Source organism: Drosophila nasuta, chromosome 3 (genome assembly GCF_023558535.2).
Source record: "Drosophila nasuta strain 15112-1781.00 chromosome 3, ASM2355853v1, whole genome shotgun sequence".
NCBI lineage: Eukaryota > Metazoa > Arthropoda > Insecta > Diptera > Drosophilidae > Drosophila > Drosophila nasuta.
The window spans coordinates 10,865,239-10,885,319 of NC_083457.1; the positions used below are offsets into that span (position 1 = coordinate 10,865,239).

A 20,081-nucleotide genomic window follows, 5' to 3' on the forward strand; every position below is an offset into this window, starting at 1 on the left:
AATTACTCACCAATGAATGAAGACTATTTTGGGTATAAATACTTGACAATTGTTTAAGTTGGACATCAATCAGTTCATAGTTTCAATTAGAAGCAACACAACAAACCAATCTTCAACATGTTCAAATACGTAAGAAGGAATTGCATCTAAATCTCAGACTTTCATTTAACTTACTATTGTATTATTATAGGCTGTTGTCATGTTTGCCGTCATCGCTTGTGCTGCTGCTAAGCCTGGAGTTCTCCTAAGCCAGCCATTGGCTTATGCTACTCCAGCGGCAGTTGTTGCTGCTCCTGCTCCATATGTGACAGCAACCAGCAGCCAAGTAATTGCCCGCAACTACAATGGAATCGCAGCAGCTCCAGTGATTGCTCCAGTTGCTACTCCGTTGGCTGCGCCAGTTGCTGCTCCAGTCATTGCCAAGTATGCTGCTGCTCCTTTAACCGCACCCTTGGCTGCTCCCTTGGCTGCTCCCTTGGCTTACAGCGCTCCTCTGACTGCTCCTCTTGCCTACAGCGCTCCTCTTAGCTATGCTGCTTCTGCACCACTTTTGATTTAAATTAATAAACTGTGATCTATAAACTATTACTGAAATATATTTGTCTATTTGTTTAATTGACTATAGTTCAATCTGACAACATATATAAAATATTTTTGATATGTAGTCTTCTTATATGCCACATCATAAAAATTAAAAGCTTCTCATTTCTGTGGTAAATCAGATTTAGTTGATGAACTTGGCTAAATATTGATTAAGAAAGTAATTCAATACAAAATTTCATTTAGTGACTCTTGATAAATCAATTTATTTGCAGATGAGATGATAAGTATAAAATTGTTTGCTTACAATTCATGTTTAAAGTTCTGTCAGGTTATAAAATTAAAACCATCGAATTTTAATTAAAATCAATTATATGATTATTAATATTATTTGTTATAAATAAAATAAATGTTTGTTTCTATGAAACTGCCATTAACACTAGTGCAAATTAAATACATTTCTATAGCTTCAGTTTATCGAACAATGTGTGGAAAAATGATGAAGATGCATTTATGTACATAAAGATTAGATATAAAAAACCTTACCAACATATCGGCAATGCAAAACGCATAAAAAAAAGGAGAACTTAATAACAATTTCGAAAAATATAAATTATTCATTAACTCCGCCTAACCGAGTGAGAGTTCCATACCGGAAAGTCTCTACCAAAGTGAGTATTCCTTCTTTTTGTAAATTTCACATCTTCGCAAATGAGTTCATTAAACTCAATACACCATAGAAAAAAGCCTTTGCGACCTTGACATAAATGTTTGCATACATTTCGAACCCAACGTATCTTCAAAACAAACCAATTTTGTGTATTGCCCGTGAGGTGCATTAAAATTGAAAACAGTTTTTGATTTCCCCTGCCCTGATGCCATCAATACAAATATTACAATGCAAATACCAATAGAAATCTATTTTATGTTTTCAGTTGTTTATTTTAAATCAATGGAATAAAGTTCTTACAGAAGAACTGGAGCAGCTGCAGCAGTGTAGGCCAATGAAGAGCTGTAGGCAAGGGGAGCAGTCAGAGGGGCGCTGTAAGCCAGAGGAGCAGCCAAAGGAGCGGCAGCATACTTGGCAATGACTGGAGCAGCAACTGGAGCAGCCAACGGAGTTGCAACTGGAGCAATCACTGGAGCAGCTGCGATTCCATTGTAGTTGCGGGCAATCACTTGGCTGCTGGTGGCAGTCACATATGGAGCAGGAGCAGCAACAACTGCAGCTGGAGCAGCATAAGCCAATGGCTGGCTCAGAAGAACTCCAGGCTTGGCAGCAGCACAAGCGATGACAGCGAGGATGACAACAGCCTACAATCAAAGGATGTTAAAAGAAAGTCTCAGACTTAGATGCGATTCCTTCTTACGTATTTGAACATGTTGAGGATTGATTTAATGTGTTGCTTCTAATTGAAACTATGAACTGATTGATGTCCAACTTGAACAATCGTCAAGTATTTATACCCAAAATAGTCTTCATTCAGTTGTGAGTTATTTTAGTTCATTGCTATGCGTAAGACCACTTAACGGTTTCTTTGCGTTTTGATGTCGTTATCACACTGTTATTTTACTTTAAGTTGTTTCACACTTTTTAATGTATAACACGTCGTGGCACCTAAAAATTGTAAGCATTTTGACTTAAGGTCAAGTTAAACTCCCAGTTTTTGTATAAATTGCAGAGTAAAGCTGCTAAAAGGCATCAAACAATTTTCAGTCTTCGAGCTGTAAACAAATCAACAAACAAATCAATATGTTCAAATTCGTAAGTTGATCAGCTTCCAGATAATCCTTTGGATATATTATAAATCCATTTTATCCACAGGCTGTTGTTGTCTTTGCTCTCATCGCCTGCGCTGCTGCCAAGCCTGGAGTTCTTCTGAGCCAGCCATTGGCTTATGCTGCTCCAGCTCCCGTTGTTGCTGCTCCTGCTCCATATGTGACAGCAACCAGCAGCCAAGTGATTGCCCGCAACTACAATGGAATTGCTGCTGCTCCAGTGATTGCTCCAGTTGCTACTCCATTGGCTGCTCCAGTCATTGCCAAGTACGCTGCCGCTCCTCTGGCTGCTCCCTTGGCTTACAGCGCTCCTTTGGCTACTCCTCTTGCCTACAGCGCTCCTTTGAGCTATGCTGCTTCTGCACCACTTTTGCTCTAAACAAATAAACTGTGATCAATGAACTAAGACTTAAAAATTAAATTACTCATATATTAGAGGTCGAACCTTCTGAAGAACTATTGTCTCTAGATCGGGAAAACTGTTTTGCCTGAGCCACTTAACATTTTTGCTATTGCTATTCGTATTATTAGTGTGTCTATTATATTCATGGTGGCATAAACTTTAAGAGTAATTCAGGGTCGACTTTGCTATTTATTTCCGAAATAGTTGCTTAGAGTGTTTATTCAATCACGACAACTTTGCTTGGGCAATCGAAACTTGCTTAACGGAAGCAAATTCTATTTTATTTCACTTCCTGAGTTAACTTCCTAGCAATTGTTTAGCAAGAGAAAATAAAAGGATCGATAAATTGCAAATTGAATAATGAAAAAGAAATCAAGCCGACGACTGTTTTTCCTCCTGACCGTGTTCATAATTTTGTGCTGCGTGGGCGTGGCATATTATTTTGCAGGCGTTGAACATGAAACGGAGCACTTGAAGAACATGCTGGTTTCGATTGTGATTGTGCTGCTCTTTCAAATGATAATCGCTGAACCAATCAAATTCATTCTATTCGCTATTGACGAGGCCACTTGGCCCTCAAAAATACCCAAGTATAGTCCCTACGAGCCCGAGGAAGATGAGAAGTACAATCGCTTGGATTTTCTAAAGCAACGCTTGCCGGGCTTAAGAGTTCAGATGCTGATCAATGAGCGTTATCGTGATTACACTCTAAACGATGAGTACAAATTGATTGTCGAAGATCTTTTTCTCTATGGCAAGTATTTTCTGGTGCTGACTTTAATGGTGCTCGTGCATCGTGATGAATTGCTCTATCACAATACAAAAATGATGCAACGACTCTTCACGGATAATCACACGGACTACATGGGATTGAAAAACGTCTACCATCTGAATCAACTGTTTGACTTTGTGCAGTCCTCGCTGGTCACCGCCTTTGACTCTGATGATGAGGACACGGGCGTCAATTATTGGGTGCACAGTGAGCCAAACAAGATGCTGGGCGTGGCGCGATTGCGGCAACTGCGTTTGATTAGGGAACAATTCGGCTGGAATGATCCCGAGTTCTCCAATCTGAAGTATATGCCCAACTGGGAGCTGCCTTATCGACGTCTGCACTATGCGGACAAGTATTGGCGTATCTACGAGCCGTGGTTGCCCATCGATGATCACTCCGACCTTATGGATGCCATTCTGATGAACTTTGATCATGTGGGTTACTTTCAAAACTATCCCGAGTTGCGTGGCTATGTCACAGTGTTGGCCAGAAACAAACAGAACTCGATGAAGATCCTTGACTTTCTCTCGGAATACAATTGGCTCAACTACAATACATCGGTTGTGTTTCTCGACTTTACACTCTACAACGTGGATGCGAATATGTTCAGTGTTTGCACGCTGCGAGTGGAGAATACACCGTTTGGCAGTATCATACCTAAAGTTGATTGCGACAGCGTGAGGCTCATCGAAGAGTTGGAACAACTATCGTTCGGCAGCATTATTGTGCTGGTGATTTATATTATTGTTGTGCTGCAGTTTAGCTATGCATTTGTGAGAACTGTCTGGTATACGCCGGTGAAAATCAAGAGTTTCTGGAACAAAATGGATCTCATCATTATTGTGCTGAATGTGTTGGTGATCGGTTTGATGTTGGTGCGAGCAACGATCGTGCACGGATTGCTGAAGCGACTGGAGGGTGCCAACAAATTGGGAGTATTTGAATTTCCATGCCCCAGCTCGACTGCACAGCTTGACCACGATATTAATTGGTTTCCTCATCTGTCTGACGACGCTGCGTTTGTGGCGAGTTCTCCAGTTCTCCAAGGTGTTTCTACTCTTCACGCAGACATTTGCCCTGGCCTGGAAGGCGTTTGCGATGACCATTGCGATGATCATGATTACCCTGGTGGCATTTGGCATTGCCTTTGTCATAATTAATGGCAACAATTCGGTGCATTTTTTTGCGTGTAATCACAAGCATCACGACCACCTTGTGCTTTGCCTGTGGCTTCAGCACTACGATTAATCCAAAGGAGGTCTTGTATGGTGGCTTCTATTTGGGCATCTTGCTGTATGCCATGATGGGATTTGTTGTGACAATTTTGCTGATGAATGTCTTGATTACAACAATTGCCGATTATTTTCAAACAGCTCGGGCTGTTCGTGATGCCCAAACAAAGAGGCGAATTAGTTTCTTTGAATTCCTGCGTGTCGAGTATAGTGGCTTTTTCGAATTCTTTCTCAGAAAGTTGCCCTGGTGGCGAAAGCCGTATAAACGCAATAATCGAACTGTGGCTGAGAACATACAACGCAAGTTGGATCGTCGCGAATTGTCGGCGAAATCGAAACTACGCCGCAAACGAGAAGTGATATCTGCAAGTCGTCAAAAGCCGCCGCCGCCCAAGGATGAAGAAACTTTGCAGGCTGAGTACAGAGATCGAATTGAACATGTGCTGGCTGTGTCTAATATGCTGAACACCCAAATGGAAATTCTCAAATTAATGCTCATCGCTCGTAATTCCACGAAGAAAGAAACAACAGAGCAGGATAAGAATAATCCGTTTGTGGACACCGATGAGTCCAGTGAAGATGAAATTAAGAAGCCGCAGGGTCGAAAGCCCAACACAAATACGAAATAATTGCTAATGATATACGGAAAGAATATTGAAATATATCTGAATTCAAATAATAAATTAATATCCACATAGGTAACAAATAAATAATTACTATATACATACAGAAAACGTAAATTTTTCTGGTACAATAAAAACATGCAATCGAGCCTAAACACTTAAAAATATCGAAATCCTTATCGAATAATTTGGTGTTGCAAAACACAAAGATACATATGTATGTATGTAAAATGGCAGTTAAAGAACCGCTAAAAGGTAAGCTCAAGAACTAAAGAAATAAATATTATTACAAGTCCAATCACTTTATTCTAATAATTGTATTAGGACAACAATAGTGCTGTAAAAGTATTTTATAATTGCCGGCCATATTTTCGATAGTTTTCCATTTAAATATTGTTTATTCTTTTTAACTGTTCGCTTGCGATGTCACAACTAAATAATTATGCGCAAACAGGCAAAACTTTGACTTGAAAAGGCTTTTAAGGCAATTTGGCGCTGCCATTGTTGGACTTGTTTGCAAAATATAATATAAAAAAAAAGAATAATATTGAAACTTACGGAACCTGAGTCTCAAGTCCGGAGGTAGAGTCGAAAGTCTCTGGCTGCGGGCCAAAGCAAAATGACTTATGGCTAACAAAGTAATCGGGGCATGCCCAAAAGGTTGAGAACAACAAGCGAAGCCGAATTCACAATTGTTATGAGTAAGCAAATAAAAATTTAATATCTCTCTTGCTTTTAGGCTGCCGCTGTTGAAAACTATTTGAGTTGCCCAGTTTGAGCATCACACATTTTCCACTTCTCTTTTTGGCCATTTTGCTGGTGTAATCGGAGGCAGCAGTTATTGTTAGACCCACACTAAAAAACTTTACAAACATTTTGATCAACAGCAAATGTAGCTAAACTAAACAATTGCAAACGGCGCTAAACTTTTGCTCACTTCTTCTACCTCTCTCCCTCCCCAAGCATTCTTTTCTATCCCATCTCCAATTGCAGCACAGCAGCGACAGCAACGCTGCAGATAGACAAACTGTCTGCAACTTTTTTGGTGTACACCATTTTGGTATATTGGAAATGTGTGTCTCTCTCTGTGTACATATGCGACTTGGGGAACTGTATAAACTTTTATAATTATTAGCAACAAATGAGCAGTGACAGAGCACTTTTGCCGTAACTGCAACTTTTGGGCAGACAGATCCTCTCCAGCACCCAAACAAACAAAAAATAAAACATAAAAAAAGGAGAAAATAAAAAATCACAAATGATTCTGGCCACCCAGGCTCAATTTAAAAGTTTTAACTACCTGACTCTGTATGTCTCTGTGTACCTAGAATCCAAGCTAACGTCTAAGAAATAGTGTCCCAATCAAAAGCCATGTGAAGTTTTAAATGCATTACAGACTCTAGCAAAAAGTTTCTATTTTTTGAGTTAAACAGCTTTTTTATCAACAACTTTTACACAAAAACTCATTCATGCTAACTGTTAATGCTCAAAGTAACATTTTGCAATTAATTATTAGTGTAGAAAATTCAATTTATAATTTGGGAAATTTACTCTCGAATACATATGCCATTTTTAATTGGTCATTATCATTAAAATACTATACTAAATACTATATTGAAATACCGAAATTGATATTTGATACATTGATATAACAAGCTTTAGATCTGAGTGTTCATATAAACAGACAGACAGAAGGGCATCTACTGTAAAGGTAGTGGGTTTAAAAGTAATAATAGTATTATTAACATACTTTAACCGTGCACATTCTGTCAGGTATTTAAGCAAAAATAAAATATTTTGTATTTCATATAATACTTATTTTTACCAAAAATAAATCAGAATATCACATACATTTTTACAATTATTAGTCAAATACCCAAACAAAAAAAAATCATATTTAAAGAACACAATATTCATAACACCTCAACACAAGAAATGTAATCCATAAAGTCCTCATCACCTACAATGAAACATATTCTTAGCCTCACTCTTTTACATCAGACGTAAGAGCGCTGCAACCACAGCTCTGAGTCCTAAGAGAGTGCTGAATGGAAAACCAAAGGAAAAGCTCTCTCACTGAGCAAGAATGAGAGAGCCGTAGCTTTGGCAGTTGGCCTGATAGCCTCATGGAGCTTTTTGGGTTAAAGTTGCGAGTGCTGGCCGTAAAATAAACCATCGCTGGCTTTAGGATTCGCCGAGAGCTGGAATTTAATTCATAAGTTAAGTGGCGTGTCCTCGGCCGTATACAGCCAAGGTTAAGTGTGGCTCTTTGGCTGCTGCAGCCGAAGCAGCAAGAGCAGAAGCTGAGATGCGGCAAACACGTCAGCGCCGAGCATCCTGAATCGTCCCTGAATCCTGAATCCCGCCGCCCACTCATCGCAAAGCATGGAAGGAGAGTTTTACTTGGCGAGTGGATCCCATTTTTTGCCATATTTCTTTTAAGGTTTAGCTGCTTGAGCACGATTTTTAAGGCAGCTGCCACAGTGTAACCGCATCCCTCTGAAGGACAACCTTTCTTTTCTCTCCCCCTTGAACCATCATCAATTAAATGGCGGCGACTTTTTGTTGGGGAACTTTCGGTGCGCATAAACAATTGCCTGGAAATATAATACATGGCTCATTGTCCCGGGTTGCATGAACTTTGCTTTTTCCTCATTTATTTTGTTGTTGTTGTTGTTTTTTTTTTGGCCATTGTCTTCAGTCTCAAAACGGTTTTGATTGAATTTTTTTTTGGCCGTAAGCGCAACAAACAAATTAAGCAAATGACACTGCGAGTAACAACAAGAAGAAAAACAAAAACACAAAACCGAAGCAGAATTCGAACCGTACCGAAAAGCTGGCCAAAAGCCACAGCAATATTAACAACAACAATAATAAACAGCAGCAGCAGCAACATAATCAAACCTTATCACGCCCTTGTTACGCCGCCCACATGATTTGCATAAAGAAATAACCCAAAAAGACCGACTGGGAAAATTTTTAAAGCCAACTGACCTTTCGTCTGCCAATTTAAATAGACGCGTGCTCCCTTCCCCTTCCCCCCTGCTCGTGCTTTTTGATTTGCACGACACGTTTCAAAAATCCCGCACCCCAAAATAAAGCTGGGGAAAAAAAATATATAAAATGATACTCAACACCTCGCAATAAATAAAAAGCAATGCAGCAAATATTGAAGTAATCAAAAATGCAAATGTCACTACGTGAATTGTAAAATACGAAAGGTGCCATTCGGCATCCTGCCGCCATGATGCCACCCGTCGCTTTTGGTCCTGTCCATTACATTTTCCATCGAGTGGGAGTGGAGAGAACAAATAAATCTGCTGGCAAATCAGGAGCGCATTAATTCTTCTCTCTTGGCTGTTTATCGCAAAAAGTTAATTGCTTTCCCGTGCTCTCTATTAATCATATTGCATAATTTGCTTAGCCTAATTAGCGACAGGCAGAACAGACAGGCGCCTTGACTCTAAATGAAGAAAGACGCGGATAAGACGGGTCACAAGATGCCGAACACGCAGCGCTTGCGTTGCTCATTAGGAGAGACTCAGCGAGCATCCATAAATTGCTAATAACTCATTATATCTATATCAATTTGTATATAAAACCTAAATGCAAACGTTTATCGTTATCAAAATTGAGGAAGAATAATATAATTGCATTCCTAATTTTTAAATATTCTTTGAAATTCTTAATGTTGCACTTCTTCAAAGTATTAGTATTAGTTGAAAAGAAAACAGTTCCCATCAAACTTAAGGACAGTATATTGATTTTTATGCATTATTTTTCCTTACATTTTACATCCAGAGAATATATTTTGTAAATAATTTAAAATAATTAAGTGCATTTAATAAATTGTAAACAAAACTGGTTTTCCTACGATAAAATTGTTAATTTGAAATTTCAAACCATTCCTCGAATATGTTAAAATAAATACATACTTTTTGGTATAAATTTGTGAAAGCGTTGTATTTTTAACATATACATATAATATAAAGAAAACTGCATAAAGCTAAAAATGTTAACAAATGTCAACGTCATTATTTAACAATTTTCGTTGGTCTTCGAGAGACATGAACATGAGCCACACATAAACAACTCATACTCATGTTCATATTCATATTCATACTTCTTCGTTCCTGTAGTTCTCTGAGTCCTGCGCCTGCCATGACAATTCATTGTGATGTTTGTAGGCAACATCTACTAGAGCTATTCCAGAGATTTGGCGAGTTGGGTGCGAGTATTTTTTAATGCAAAATCCGTGTCGCGTTGTGAGCTGTTGAATTAGTGTTTACTCGTCGTTTGCCGTTTGCTGTTTTTCCTCGGTTAGCATTGTCCATGCACTGCGCTGCTCTGCTTGTTTTTGCCATTAACAGCAATTACAAATGGCAAACAAAAAACATGAAAACACGAAACATACCAAAAATGGGCGAATCGCATCTCGCTTGGCAAAAGAGAGGGCAAACTTTTAATTATATAGACGAGCACGCGAAAGTCACACGGGTTTTTCCAACTCCTGTAGTTTTGGCTTTTGGTTATGGTTACAGTTTTGGATGGTAAATTCAATTACGCAGCTGCTGACATTGTTGTTTTATTTCTAATTACAAACAACTTCACTTGTTGCACCTAATCAAATTATAGGCGCCAGGCAAAAGCTTCCTTGCAGCGTTGTGAAAAAGCAAATGCATGAACAAATCTTGGGCTTCAGCATAGCATAAATCCTGTCACACGTCTGGCGCTAAGGTCGTGGGCGATAGCATATGCCAAGGATTTTGCCACTTTTCTTGGCAAAAGGATTTTATCGTCCATCAGCATGCGCGAATGCAAAAATGACTTTTTAAATTGTGCATCAATGCATGAAATGCGCTATGAAAGCGATTTAGATAAATACCCGAAACTAACAAAAACCCATGAGGAAAAGTCAGTCAAAAGGATAACCATGTGCATCTATGTGTGTGTGTGGGTTATGGTATGTATGCGAGTATATAAGTGTGAAGCCCTACCAATAGAAAAGCATTTCGGCAGCTTAGTGGATCAGTCGTCGAGTTTTTTATTCAACTTTAAATCAGTCTTTGCCTGCTGTGAAAAAACATCTTACAGCAAAAGTGGTGAAGAGTACGCCAAGGGAGCAGCATGGTACGCCAGCGGAGAAGCTAATGGAGCAGCAGCGTACTTTGCGACCAGAGGAGCAGCGAATGGAGTAGCAATCGGAGCAGCAACTGGAGCAGCCAACGGAGTGGCAACTGGAGCAATCACTGGAGCAGCTGCGATTCCATTGTAGTTGCGAGCAATCACTTGGCTGCTGGTGGCAGTCACATATGGAGCAGGAGCAGCAACAACGGGAGCTGGAGCAGCATAAGCCAATGGCTGGCTCAGAAGAACTCCAGGCTTGGCAGCAGCGCAGGCGATGAGAGCAAAGACAACAACAGCCTGTGGATAAAATGGATTTATAATATATCCAAAGGATTATCTGGAAGCTGATCAACTTACGAGTTTGAACATATTGATTTGTTTCTTGATTTGTTTACAGCTCGAAGACTGAAAATTGTTTGATGCCTTTTAGCAGCTTTACTCTGCAATTTATACAAAAACTGGGAACTTCACTTGACCTTAAGTCCAAATGTTTTAAATTTGAAGTTGCCACTACGTGTTATACATTAAATAGTGTTAAACAACATAAAGCAAAATAGCGGAATGGTAGCGAATTCAAAATGCAAAGAAACCGTTAACTGGTCTTATGCATAGTAATGAACTAAAATGACTCACAACTGAATGAAGACTATTTTGGGTATAAATACTTGACAATTGTTCAAGTTGGACATCAATCAGTTCACAGTTTCAACTAGAAGCAACACATTAAATCAATCCTCAACATGTTCAAATACGTAAGAAGAAATTGCATCTAAGTCAGAGACTTTTATTCAACATCCTTTGATTACAGGCTGTTGTCATCCTCGCCGTCATCGCTTGCGCTGCTGCCAAGCCTGGAGTTCTTCTCAGCCAGCCATTGGCTTATGCTGCTCCAGCTGCCGTTGTTGCTGCTCCTGCTCCATATGTGACTGCCACCAGCAGCCAAGTGATTGCCCGCAACTACAATGGAATCGCAGCTGCTCCAGTGATTGCTCCAGTTGCTACTCCATTGGCTGCTCCAGTTGCTGCTCCAGTCATTGCCAAGTACGCTGCTGCTCCTTTGGCTGCTCCTCTGGCTTACAGCTCTCCATTGGCTGCTCCCCTGGCTTACAGCGCCCCTCTGACTGCTCCCCTAGCCTACAGCTCTCCATTGGCTTACACAGCTGGAGCGGCTTCAGTTCTTCTGTAAGAACTTTATTCCATTGATTTAAAATAAACAACTGAAAACATAAAATAGATTTCTATTGGTATTTGCGTTGTAATATTTGGATTGACGGCATCAGTGCAAGGGAAATCAAAAACTGTTTTCAATTTTAATGCACCTCACGTACAATACACAAAATTAGTTTGTTTTGAAGATGCGTTGGGTTCGAAATGTATGCAAACATTTATGTCAAGGTCGCAAAGTCTTTTTTCCATGGTGTATTGAGTTTAATGAACTCATATGCGAATATGTGAAAAAAGAAGGAATACTAGCTTTGGTAGAGACTTTTTGGTATGGAATTCTTACTTGGTTAAGCGGAGTGTCCAAGTTGTTGATAATTTACTTTTTTTTCGAAATTTTTATTATTCTTTTTTTATGCGTTATGCATTGCCGATATATTGGCAAGGTTTTTTATATCTAATATATATGTACCTAAATGCATCTTCATCATTTATTCACACATTGTTCGACAAACTGAAGCACAGCGAAAGTATTTGAAAAAGTGTTCGCACTATATTTAGTCGCAGTTTTATAGAAACGAACATTTATTTAATTTATAACAATATTTTTATTTAAGTCAAATAATATTAATAATCATATAACTGTATTTAATTAAATTTCGATGTTCTTAATTTTATAACCTGACAGAACTTTAAACATAAATTGTAAGCAAACAATTTTATACAACAATTTTTTTTTAATCTGCAAATAAATTGATTTATCAAGAGTCACTAAATGGAATTTGAATTTTACTTAATCAAGATTTAGCTAAGTTCATCAACTAAGTCTGAATTACCGCAGAAATAAGAAGCTTTTAATTTGTATGATGAGGCAAATAAGATGACTACATATCACAAATCAAAAAGATTTGAAAATATATTGGCAGATTGAACGATACTTGTAAATTAAAGAAATAGACAAATATATTTCAGTAATAGTTTATAGATCACAGTTTATTTATTTAAAGCAAAAGTGGTGCAGAAGCAGCATAGCTAAGAGGAGCGCTGTAGGCAAGAGGAGCAGTCAGAGGAGCGCTGTAAGCCAGGGGAGCAGCCAAGGGTGCGGTTAAAGGAGCAGCAGCATACTTGGCAATGACTGGAGCAGCAACTGGAGCAGCCAACGGAGTAGCAACTGGAGCAATCACTGGAGCTGCTGCGATTCCATTGTAGTTGCGGGCAATCACTTGGCTGCTGGTTGCTGTCACATAAGGAGCAGGAGCAGCAACAACTGCAGCAGGAGCAGCAACAACTGCAGCTGGAGCAGCATAAGCCAATGGCTGGCTCAGGAGAACTCCAGGCTTGGCAGCAGCGCAAGCGATGACGGCGAGGATGACAACAGCCTGTAATTAATGGATGTTAAAAGAAAGTCTCAGACTTGGATGCAATTCCTTCTTACGTATTTGAACATGTTGAGGATTGATTTAATGTGTTGCTTCTGGTTGAAACTGTGAACTGATTGATGTCCCACTTGAACAATCGTCGAGTATTTATACCCAAAATAGTCTTCATTCATTGGTGAGTAATTTTAATTCATTGCTATGCGTAAGACCAGTTAACTGTTTCTTTTGCATTTTGTAGTCATTATCATTCCGTTATATTGTACTTGAAGTTGTTTAATGCTGTTTATGTATAACACGTCGTAGCACCTACAAATTTAAAACATTTGGACTTAAGGTCAAGTTAAATTCCCAGTTTTTGTATAAATTGCAGAGTGAAGCTGCTAAAATGCATCAAAAAATTTTCAGTCTTCGAACTGTAAACAAATCAACAAACAAAACAAAATGTTCAAATTCGTAAGTCGATCAAGTCGATCAAATCCCTTGGATATATTATAAATAAAAATTATCCACAGGCTGTTGTCATCCTCGCTGTCATCGCTTGTGCTGCTGCCAAGCCTGGAGTTCTCCTAAGCCAGCCATTGGCTTATGCTGCTCCAGCTGCAGTTGTGGCTGCTCCTGCTCCATATGTGACTGCCACCAGCAGCCAAGTGATTGCCCGCAACTACAATGGAATCGCAGCTGCTCCAGTGATTGCTCCAGTTGCTACTCCATTGGCTGCTCCAGTCATTGCCAAGTACGCTGCTGCTCCTCTGGCTGCTCCTCTGGCATACAGCTCTCCATTGGCTGCCCCTCTTGCGTACAGCGCTCCATTGACTGCACCCCTGGCGTATTCCGCCCACCACGTTGCTGCCCCAGTTCTGTTGTAAGAACTTGTGATCAAACTGAAAAATAAAAATCAACATTTCTAACTTAAAAGCTTAAGTTATCTCGGGGTGCACTTGGGTGTCTTCTAATTGGATTTACAGCTCGCACATAAAACAAGGGCTCGTTCGGCTCGTAGCTTGTTGGCCAAATTGATGTGCAAGTCACGTAGAGCGCGTTAAAATTATTGTCAACACCGACAGCAGCTGTTTCCATCATCGTCAGTTGGCCGCCGCGTGTCATCTAAGTGACCAAATTGTTTGCTTTAAATTTGCTCTTGGACAAAATTTGTAATTATGTCAAGGTCACGGGGAAATGCACAGTGTCAACTGTATGGCGCAATAAACATTAATTTAACATTCAAATATGTAAATATCAAAATTATTGATTGGATGTGATTTATAGTATTTCTGTTCCCATCACAAAAGGAAATGCGTTGTATGAATATTTAAACTGTTGTGATAAGTTTAAATGATGAGTTAATTTATTACTTACTGCTAATACATACAATAATATTGTTAACTATTAACATTGTTTTTATATGACAGAAATTAAACGCCCAGTAAAGTAGGAAGCACTCGAGCCTATTTAAGTTCTAGAGTGAAGTTAAAAAAACGATTGCTAAACAGAATTCCTATGGATTTTGATAAATTGAAGTAAGCATAGAAAATACTCCAGTTTTTTGTGTGTTAATTATTGTTTAAATTTAGTATTTTTTGATTTTTTATAGTATCTGTCTAATTAAAATTCAGACGTTGGATAGGAAATTGATATTTCTATTCCGCATAGGTTTAAGAGAAATTCAAATAAAACATGTAAGAAAGCTACAATCAAGTGTGCTCGACTGTCAGATACTCGCTAACCATTTTGAATAAAAGCAAAAAAGTGTTGTATGTTATTTATGTTGAAATATATCCCGTAGACCCGTAGTAAGTATGCGTTTTTCTGACATTAATGTATTGTTTTAATAACTTCTACAATTTGCATTTGATCGCAACCCAGTTTGCAGGCACAAAGTTCTACCCTATCGGCATCGGGTTTTCAAATAAATAATAAGTGTGCTAGATCATGTGATTGGATTACTTCCCTAACTAAATAAGTAAACAAATTGATGGACAAATTTAAATTTAAAACGATTTTTAATTTATTTTGTTAATAGTATTTACAAGATAATCACAGTGTTGGAATAATGGCTTAAATTAAAAGTGGGGCAGGAGCATAGGAAAGTGGGGCGCTGTAGGCAAATGGAGCAGCCAGAGGGGCAGCAGCATACTTGGCAATGACAGGAGCAGCCACAGGATGAGCGAACGTTGCGGCGGCCAGAGGAGCAGCCACAGGTGCAACGGCTCTGACAATTGGAGCAGCAATTGGTGCAATTGGGGCAACGGGAGCAATCAGAGGCGCAGTGGCGATGCCATTAAAGTTTCTGGCCACCACTTGGCTACTGGTGGCAGTGACCACAGCGGGAGCAGGAGCGGCAATGACTGGGGCAGCAGCAACCAGTGGAGCGTGCAGCAATCCTGGCTTGGCGGCTACGCAGGCGATCAGAGCGCAGATGACAATGGTCTGTATAAAGAGAGAATGTGATTGGTGAGGTGGGCATTGAAAAATCACAATTTTGGTTACTTACGCATTTGAACATGTTGGGGGATGTATTCTGATTGCTTTTTTGGAGTTGAGGCGTTAAAAGCGAAACTCTGTTTGATTGCGTGTCTTCGTTTTCGATTTATTTTTATAGCAAATCAAAACGAACGTGACGGACGCGCTATAGAAAATACAAAACGCTAAAAGTAACAATAACAAGCGAAAATAGAAATTAGCATGCAGAGCGCACAGACAAAGTAAAGCAAAGCCAAGCAAAACAAAGAAACAACAAGAAAAGCAAGCAAAAACAATAATAAACCGGACTTTGCAGGTCTAACTGTAACTGTAATAAGCACGTTGTTTTATTGCTCGTGACACGTTGCGACCACATTTCACGCAAGTCGTGCCTACTCGTCCCTTGCCTGCTTTAATCGATTGTTTACATGTGTTTTACAACACTGATGATCGCACTTGCATTTGTCGTTAAAGAACACCGAATTGTGTTGCAAAAATTGTTGAAATTGGTGAAAAGTTACTGCACGTGATGGAAAGTTTATTAGCTTTAATTATGTCTGTATATTAATTCATTTATCGTATTTGTTTATGAACACGTGCGGAGTGTCAGTCAACCTTAAAATACCTAAAGTAAAACCCAGATTGCATCAACCTTGACCCAAAAAAAAAATGGTAATCAAAAACAAAAGGAAAAAAGTTTTGTGTCAACAAGCGAGACTCTGTCGTCCAATTGTGTGGGTGTTGTTCGTTGATGTGTGTGTGTGTGCGTGTGTGCGATTGTGTGTGTATTTGCTGACCCGAACAGTTGTCGGGTGTGAGCAATAATTTTCAGTTCGCTTTAGCTGTCCCGTCTGTACGTGCTCAAAATGTTTAATTGGTCGACTTCTCCGAACTGTTCCAGGTCTGGTCCAGGTCAGGTCACTGCCTGGAGCTAGCACATGGCAAAGGTTTTGCGTTTGCATGTGTGTATGTGTCATCTTGTTGAAATATTGCTCTCACAACTTATTCAATTCAGAGCTTTAACAATTAAATGTTCAACAAAATATGCAAATATGTACGTTAAAGCTGCTACTTTCTATATTTGTTGGTTTTGTGTTTCTTAAATACTTTATGTCAAGATAAATTTAAGCAATTTGTTGTATACTAGAAACTAAAGCCCTTGAATCGAAAATTTAACTCAAGTTTGCAGTGCACACAGTCCCATCAACAACAATTATAGTATTTTTAAATTATTTCGATGGACACATTTTGTTTTTAACATACATTTCAATTAATTTCAGCGTCTTAAATATAATATGATTGTAAGTCGATTTTATTTGGAAGATTAGAAGTTCTTTTATTTAGTTATAATACTATGATTGAATTCCCATGTAGAGCTTGATCAATCCCGTGCTATTGGAATGATCCTTTCGTTATTATTAAGTTTCTTGAATCTAATTGTAATGCTTCAAATTTCACTTTGACTCACAAATGGCAGAGAAATTTATAATTTCAAATTTCATGTCGGACAAAATACGACAAAACGTTTATATAATTCAAATATCAAACAAATTAAATAATCTTATTTACATACTTACAAATTAAATAAAAACACTCCAGTCCAATACTTTTATTGATCTTCTCAAGCTCATGTTCATTCCAATTTTTAATTCATCTCGAAAAGTTCTGCTGAAGAACACCTAAAGAAACTTTCATCTCTCTATAATTGACATTTTACTCAACTTTTTGCATTCACAAATTGAGCAATGTGGGTCGAGGTTTTTGGCTATTTATTGTTGGCAAGCTACTATTATTAATAGCAATTATGTCAGATATGTCATATTTGGGTTTTTCGATATACTATAAAGTGCATTTTAAACTCTTGGCAATTCGAGTGAGTTTTGCATGTTCGCCTTTGCCATACAAGTTTTGCTGGTAATTAGTCAAGGCAGTTGAAATTGGCTGCCCTTCGGGTTTTGTCAGCTGCAACGCGAGACCCTCAAAGACATTGCTGGTATCTAAGCACTTTGTCCAATTATAATGCCGCCACTTATAATGGACAACAAAGCCCTACGCAGGGCGCATGTTAAGTAGCCTCGATGTGCCGATACTTTGGCTACTTGAGTATAAATATGCGTGGCATGACATCAGCTTGATATCAGTCAGCAATTCGCTTTCAAACAGCTACAACCAAGTCAGCAAATCAACCAAATCAATTCAACATGTTCAAATACGTTAGTATTTTCATATTGATTCCACTCACTGGTGGTCAAAAATAAATAATTCTGATGAATTCTATTTTAGGCCGTTGTCATCTGCGCTCTTATTGCCTGCGTTGCCGCCAAACCAGGATTTCTGCACACACCGCTGGCAGCTCCCGTGATTGCAGCACCTGCTCCCGTGATTGCGGCACCTGCTCCCGTGGTGACTGCTGCCAGTAGCCAGGTGGTGGCCAGAACCCTCAATGGCATCGCTGCGGCCCCTGTGATTGCTCCAGTGCCAGTGGCTCCGGTTGCTGCTCCAGTCGTCAGAGCTGTGGCCCCAGTTGCTGCTCCTTTGGCAGCACCAATTGCCACTCCATTCGCTGCTCCTATCGCCGCTCCCGTCGTTAGAGCTGTGGCCCCAGTGGCTGCTCCAGTATTCCGTTCAGTGGCCCCAATTGCTGCACCAATTGCTACTCCATTCGCTGCACCAGTTGCTGCTCCTTTGGCTGCCCCAATTGCCACTCCATTCGCCGCTCCCATCGCTGCACCAGTTGTCAGAGCTGTGGCCCCAGTTGCGGCTCCTTTGGCAGCTCCATTTGCGGCTCCCTTGGCGCATCCCTATGCAGCACCTGTCTTTGCCAAATACTCCGCCCCATTGGCTTTTGGAGCAGCTCCCTTGAGCTATGCCGCAGCGCCCGCATTGTGGTAAGAGCCAAAGTCCGGCAAGGATTAACAGCGTGTATGTTCAATGACTGATAGCCTTTAATAAAAATCGTTCAACTTCGTACCAAAAAAAAGTATAAATTGATTCCATTGTTTGTCTAGACCGCAGTATTGGTCACTTTCATGCTCTGCATCAGCAAGTAATACTTACTGTTTTCAATCAGTTTGTCACATAAAAGAAATATATATAATGTGGTAACTTTAAATTAAATTGTAAATAACTTACATTCTAGATTTAAATATGAGCTTTGTCAAATTAAAGTTTTCACATTCGAATAATTACCATTTATTTGAATAACCTTTTCATCAACCCATTTCATTAAATTCATACAGTAGTTTAAATTGATGTATAATTAAATACGAAATACTCTGGTTATACATCCCAATTAATACAAATGAAAATTGCAAAAGAGTATTTGAATCACTTAAACTCTTTCGTCATTCCATTTTTGACCATGTTTAACCAGCCATCATAACGGGCGGGGAAATTGGCTTGAGAGCCAATTGTTTGTGGCACATCGGTTTTATTCAGGTCATTTGTGTTTCATTGTCCTTCGCCTTTACTTGCATGCTGTCTAGAGCGACTTATAGTATGCCATATATGAACTGCAAGCTCGGAGGTTGAGGTTCAGATCGTTTCTCATGCGCTTTTCATCCATATTTGCCATTCATTTGGCTTTGGCAAACAAAGCTTGGGAAACGCGCAACCAACCGACCAATAAATGTCCACATCAATTTCTTTTGATATTTCCTTTTTTCTCTTCCTTTATTCATTTATTTCGTTTGGCATCGACGTGTGCTCAAAAATTTAATCTTAAAGTTTACCCTTTTGTGAGGTTGGGGCAACAAAAGAATGAAAACTAACGACAAAGTGAACCAAGCAGCGATGCAAAGTACGAGTAGAAAGCGAAAACTTAAACAGCTAAGATAAGCGGCATATACATCTCTTCTTCTATAGAACCTCTCAATCCTCCCCCTTACTTGCTGCCAAACGTAGTTGAGAAATTTTCCATGTCGACGTTGGTTGATTTTCAACAGCAGCGCAAACGCAGCAAAGTTTATCCTCAATTAAACTTTTTGTTGTTGCGTAAAATTGCGCCCGAGTTCAGTTTCTCCTTCTGTGTGTGCGAGCGTGTGTGTGTGTGTGTGTGTTTGATGTTCGTAAGAGTGTGTGTGTGTGTGTGCGTGATAGGCCCACATATGGAGGAGGACGTGCGGTACGGATGTGCCGATCCTATTCCCAGCCTCATCTTCATTTGTTAGCTTAACTTTTAACTCCACTTGCCTTAATTTTCGCTCCAACTTTATTGTTGTTTTTGTTCCGCTCGGCACATTTTTGGCAATTTCCGCCCTGGGCCAGCAAAGACTCCAAATGTCTATGAGTTAACCCTTTAACCTTCGCCTCAACCCTCTGACAAGCTATCAGGAATTCGAATATATTTGGCCCAGTTTTCTTTAGAACCTTTCATTAGCCCTCCTCCTTCACATGCGTTTTAATTTGTTGCATCATTGCGTTGTTGAAAAACTCGACTCGTTCGGTAATTGATTTCACATCAGCTTCTTGTGCTAAGTTTTAATGCACATTAACATCTAATTGAAAGACTTTCAATGGTTTCGCATTTATTCTCAAATGTGAGTATACATTACACATCAATTAATTTGTTCTTTTCTGTTTTTTTTTTTCGATATTTTAGAA

At 39.3% G+C, this 20,081-nt stretch overlaps 8 protein-coding genes across 10 annotated transcripts; 4 read left to right on the top strand and 4 right to left on the bottom strand.

Annotated features, from left to right (window-relative positions):
* The first annotated feature begins 9 nt into the window (after positions 1-9).
* On the top strand, positions 10-2,698 carry LOC132793184 (cyclin-dependent kinase inhibitor 1C-like). 2 transcript variants are annotated; one of them, XM_060802883.1, is made up of 3 exons: positions 10-129; positions 191-429; positions 2,554-2,698. In XM_060802883.1, the coding sequence occupies exons 1-3, from the start codon at positions 118-120 to the stop codon at positions 2,696-2,698; spliced, it is 396 nt and encodes a 131-aa protein (XP_060658866.1). In that variant the 5' UTR covers positions 10-117. The 2 variants fall into 2 exon arrangements, with proteins under 2 accessions (XP_060658866.1, XP_060658868.1); XM_060802885.1 differs by lacking the exons at positions 10-129; positions 191-429 and adding an exon at positions 2,192-2,305 and having other exon boundaries at positions 2,366-2,698.
* Positions 1,507-2,154, bottom strand: LOC132793185 (cuticle protein 38-like). Its single transcript, XM_060802886.1, has 2 exons — positions 1,911-2,154; positions 1,507-1,854 (listed from the first exon to the last, which is right to left on the bottom strand). Exons 1-2 carry the CDS (start codon positions 1,920-1,922, stop codon positions 1,507-1,509), a joined length of 360 nt encoding a protein of 119 aa, XP_060658869.1. The 5' UTR covers positions 1,923-2,154.
* A 283-nt stretch (positions 2,699-2,981) lies between the features above and the next one.
* Positions 2,982-5,637, top strand: LOC132793170 (polycystin-2-like). The gene is given in 3 exon segments (XM_060802863.1): positions 2,982-4,429; positions 4,431-4,676; positions 4,678-5,637. Coding segments are annotated over 3 exon segments (2,274 nt in total). The 5' UTR covers positions 2,982-3,082; the 3' UTR covers positions 5,359-5,637.
* A 4,743-nt stretch (positions 5,638-10,380) lies between these two features.
* Positions 10,381-10,848, bottom strand: LOC132793605 (uncharacterized). Its single transcript, XM_060803602.1, has 2 exons — positions 10,837-10,848; positions 10,381-10,776 (listed from the first exon to the last, which is right to left on the bottom strand). The coding sequence occupies exons 1-2, from the start codon at positions 10,846-10,848 to the stop codon at positions 10,441-10,443; spliced, it is 348 nt and encodes a 115-aa protein (XP_060659585.1). The 3' UTR covers positions 10,381-10,440.
* Positions 10,849-11,109: 261 nt separating this feature from the next.
* LOC132793183 (cuticle protein 16.5-like) lies at positions 11,110-13,885 on the top strand. Of its 2 annotated transcripts, XM_060802881.1 has the most exons (3): positions 11,110-11,231; positions 11,288-11,386; positions 13,595-13,885. In XM_060802881.1, the coding sequence occupies exons 1-3, from the start codon at positions 11,220-11,222 to the stop codon at positions 13,883-13,885; spliced, it is 402 nt and encodes a 133-aa protein (XP_060658864.1). In that variant the 5' UTR covers positions 11,110-11,219. The 2 variants fall into 2 exon arrangements, with proteins under 2 accessions (XP_060658864.1, XP_060658865.1); XM_060802882.1 differs by lacking the exons at positions 11,110-11,231; positions 11,288-11,386 and adding an exon at positions 13,394-13,472 and having other exon boundaries at positions 13,532-13,885.
* LOC132793181 (cyclin-dependent kinase inhibitor 1C-like) lies at positions 12,631-13,171 on the bottom strand. Its single transcript, XM_060802879.1, has 2 exons — positions 13,076-13,171; positions 12,631-13,019 (listed from the first exon to the last, which is right to left on the bottom strand). The coding sequence occupies exons 1-2, from the start codon at positions 13,085-13,087 to the stop codon at positions 12,642-12,644; spliced, it is 390 nt and encodes a 129-aa protein (XP_060658862.1). The 5' UTR covers positions 13,088-13,171; the 3' UTR covers positions 12,631-12,641.
* Positions 13,886-15,049: 1,164 nt separating the features above from the next.
* LOC132793182 (calphotin-like) lies at positions 15,050-15,780 on the bottom strand. The gene is made up of 2 exons (XM_060802880.1): positions 15,511-15,780; positions 15,050-15,446 (listed from the first exon to the last, which is right to left on the bottom strand). Exons 1-2 carry the CDS (start codon positions 15,520-15,522, stop codon positions 15,075-15,077), a joined length of 384 nt encoding a protein of 127 aa, XP_060658863.1. The 5' UTR covers positions 15,523-15,780; the 3' UTR covers positions 15,050-15,074.
* A 1,855-nt stretch (positions 15,781-17,635) lies between these two features.
* Positions 17,636-18,371, top strand: LOC132793606 (cyclin-dependent kinase inhibitor 1C-like). Its single transcript, XM_060803603.1, has 2 exons — positions 17,636-17,692; positions 17,763-18,371. Exons 1-2 carry the CDS (start codon positions 17,681-17,683, stop codon positions 18,369-18,371), a joined length of 621 nt encoding a protein of 206 aa, XP_060659586.1. The 5' UTR covers positions 17,636-17,680.
* Positions 18,372-20,081: the final 1,710 nt, after the last annotated feature.

Bases quoted from the DNA above. Each gene is read 5' to 3' on its own strand.
- LOC132793184 (XM_060802883.1), top strand. The intron at 430-2,553 runs TGCTGCTCCTTT...GATTGCTCCAGT, and splicing joins CCAGTCATTGCCAAGTATGC to TGCTACTCCATTGGCTGCTC.
- LOC132793183 (XM_060802881.1), top strand. The intron at 11,387-13,594 runs GCTCCTGCTCCA...CTCCTAAGCCAG, and splicing joins CTCCAGCTGCCGTTGTTGCT to CCATTGGCTTATGCTGCTCC.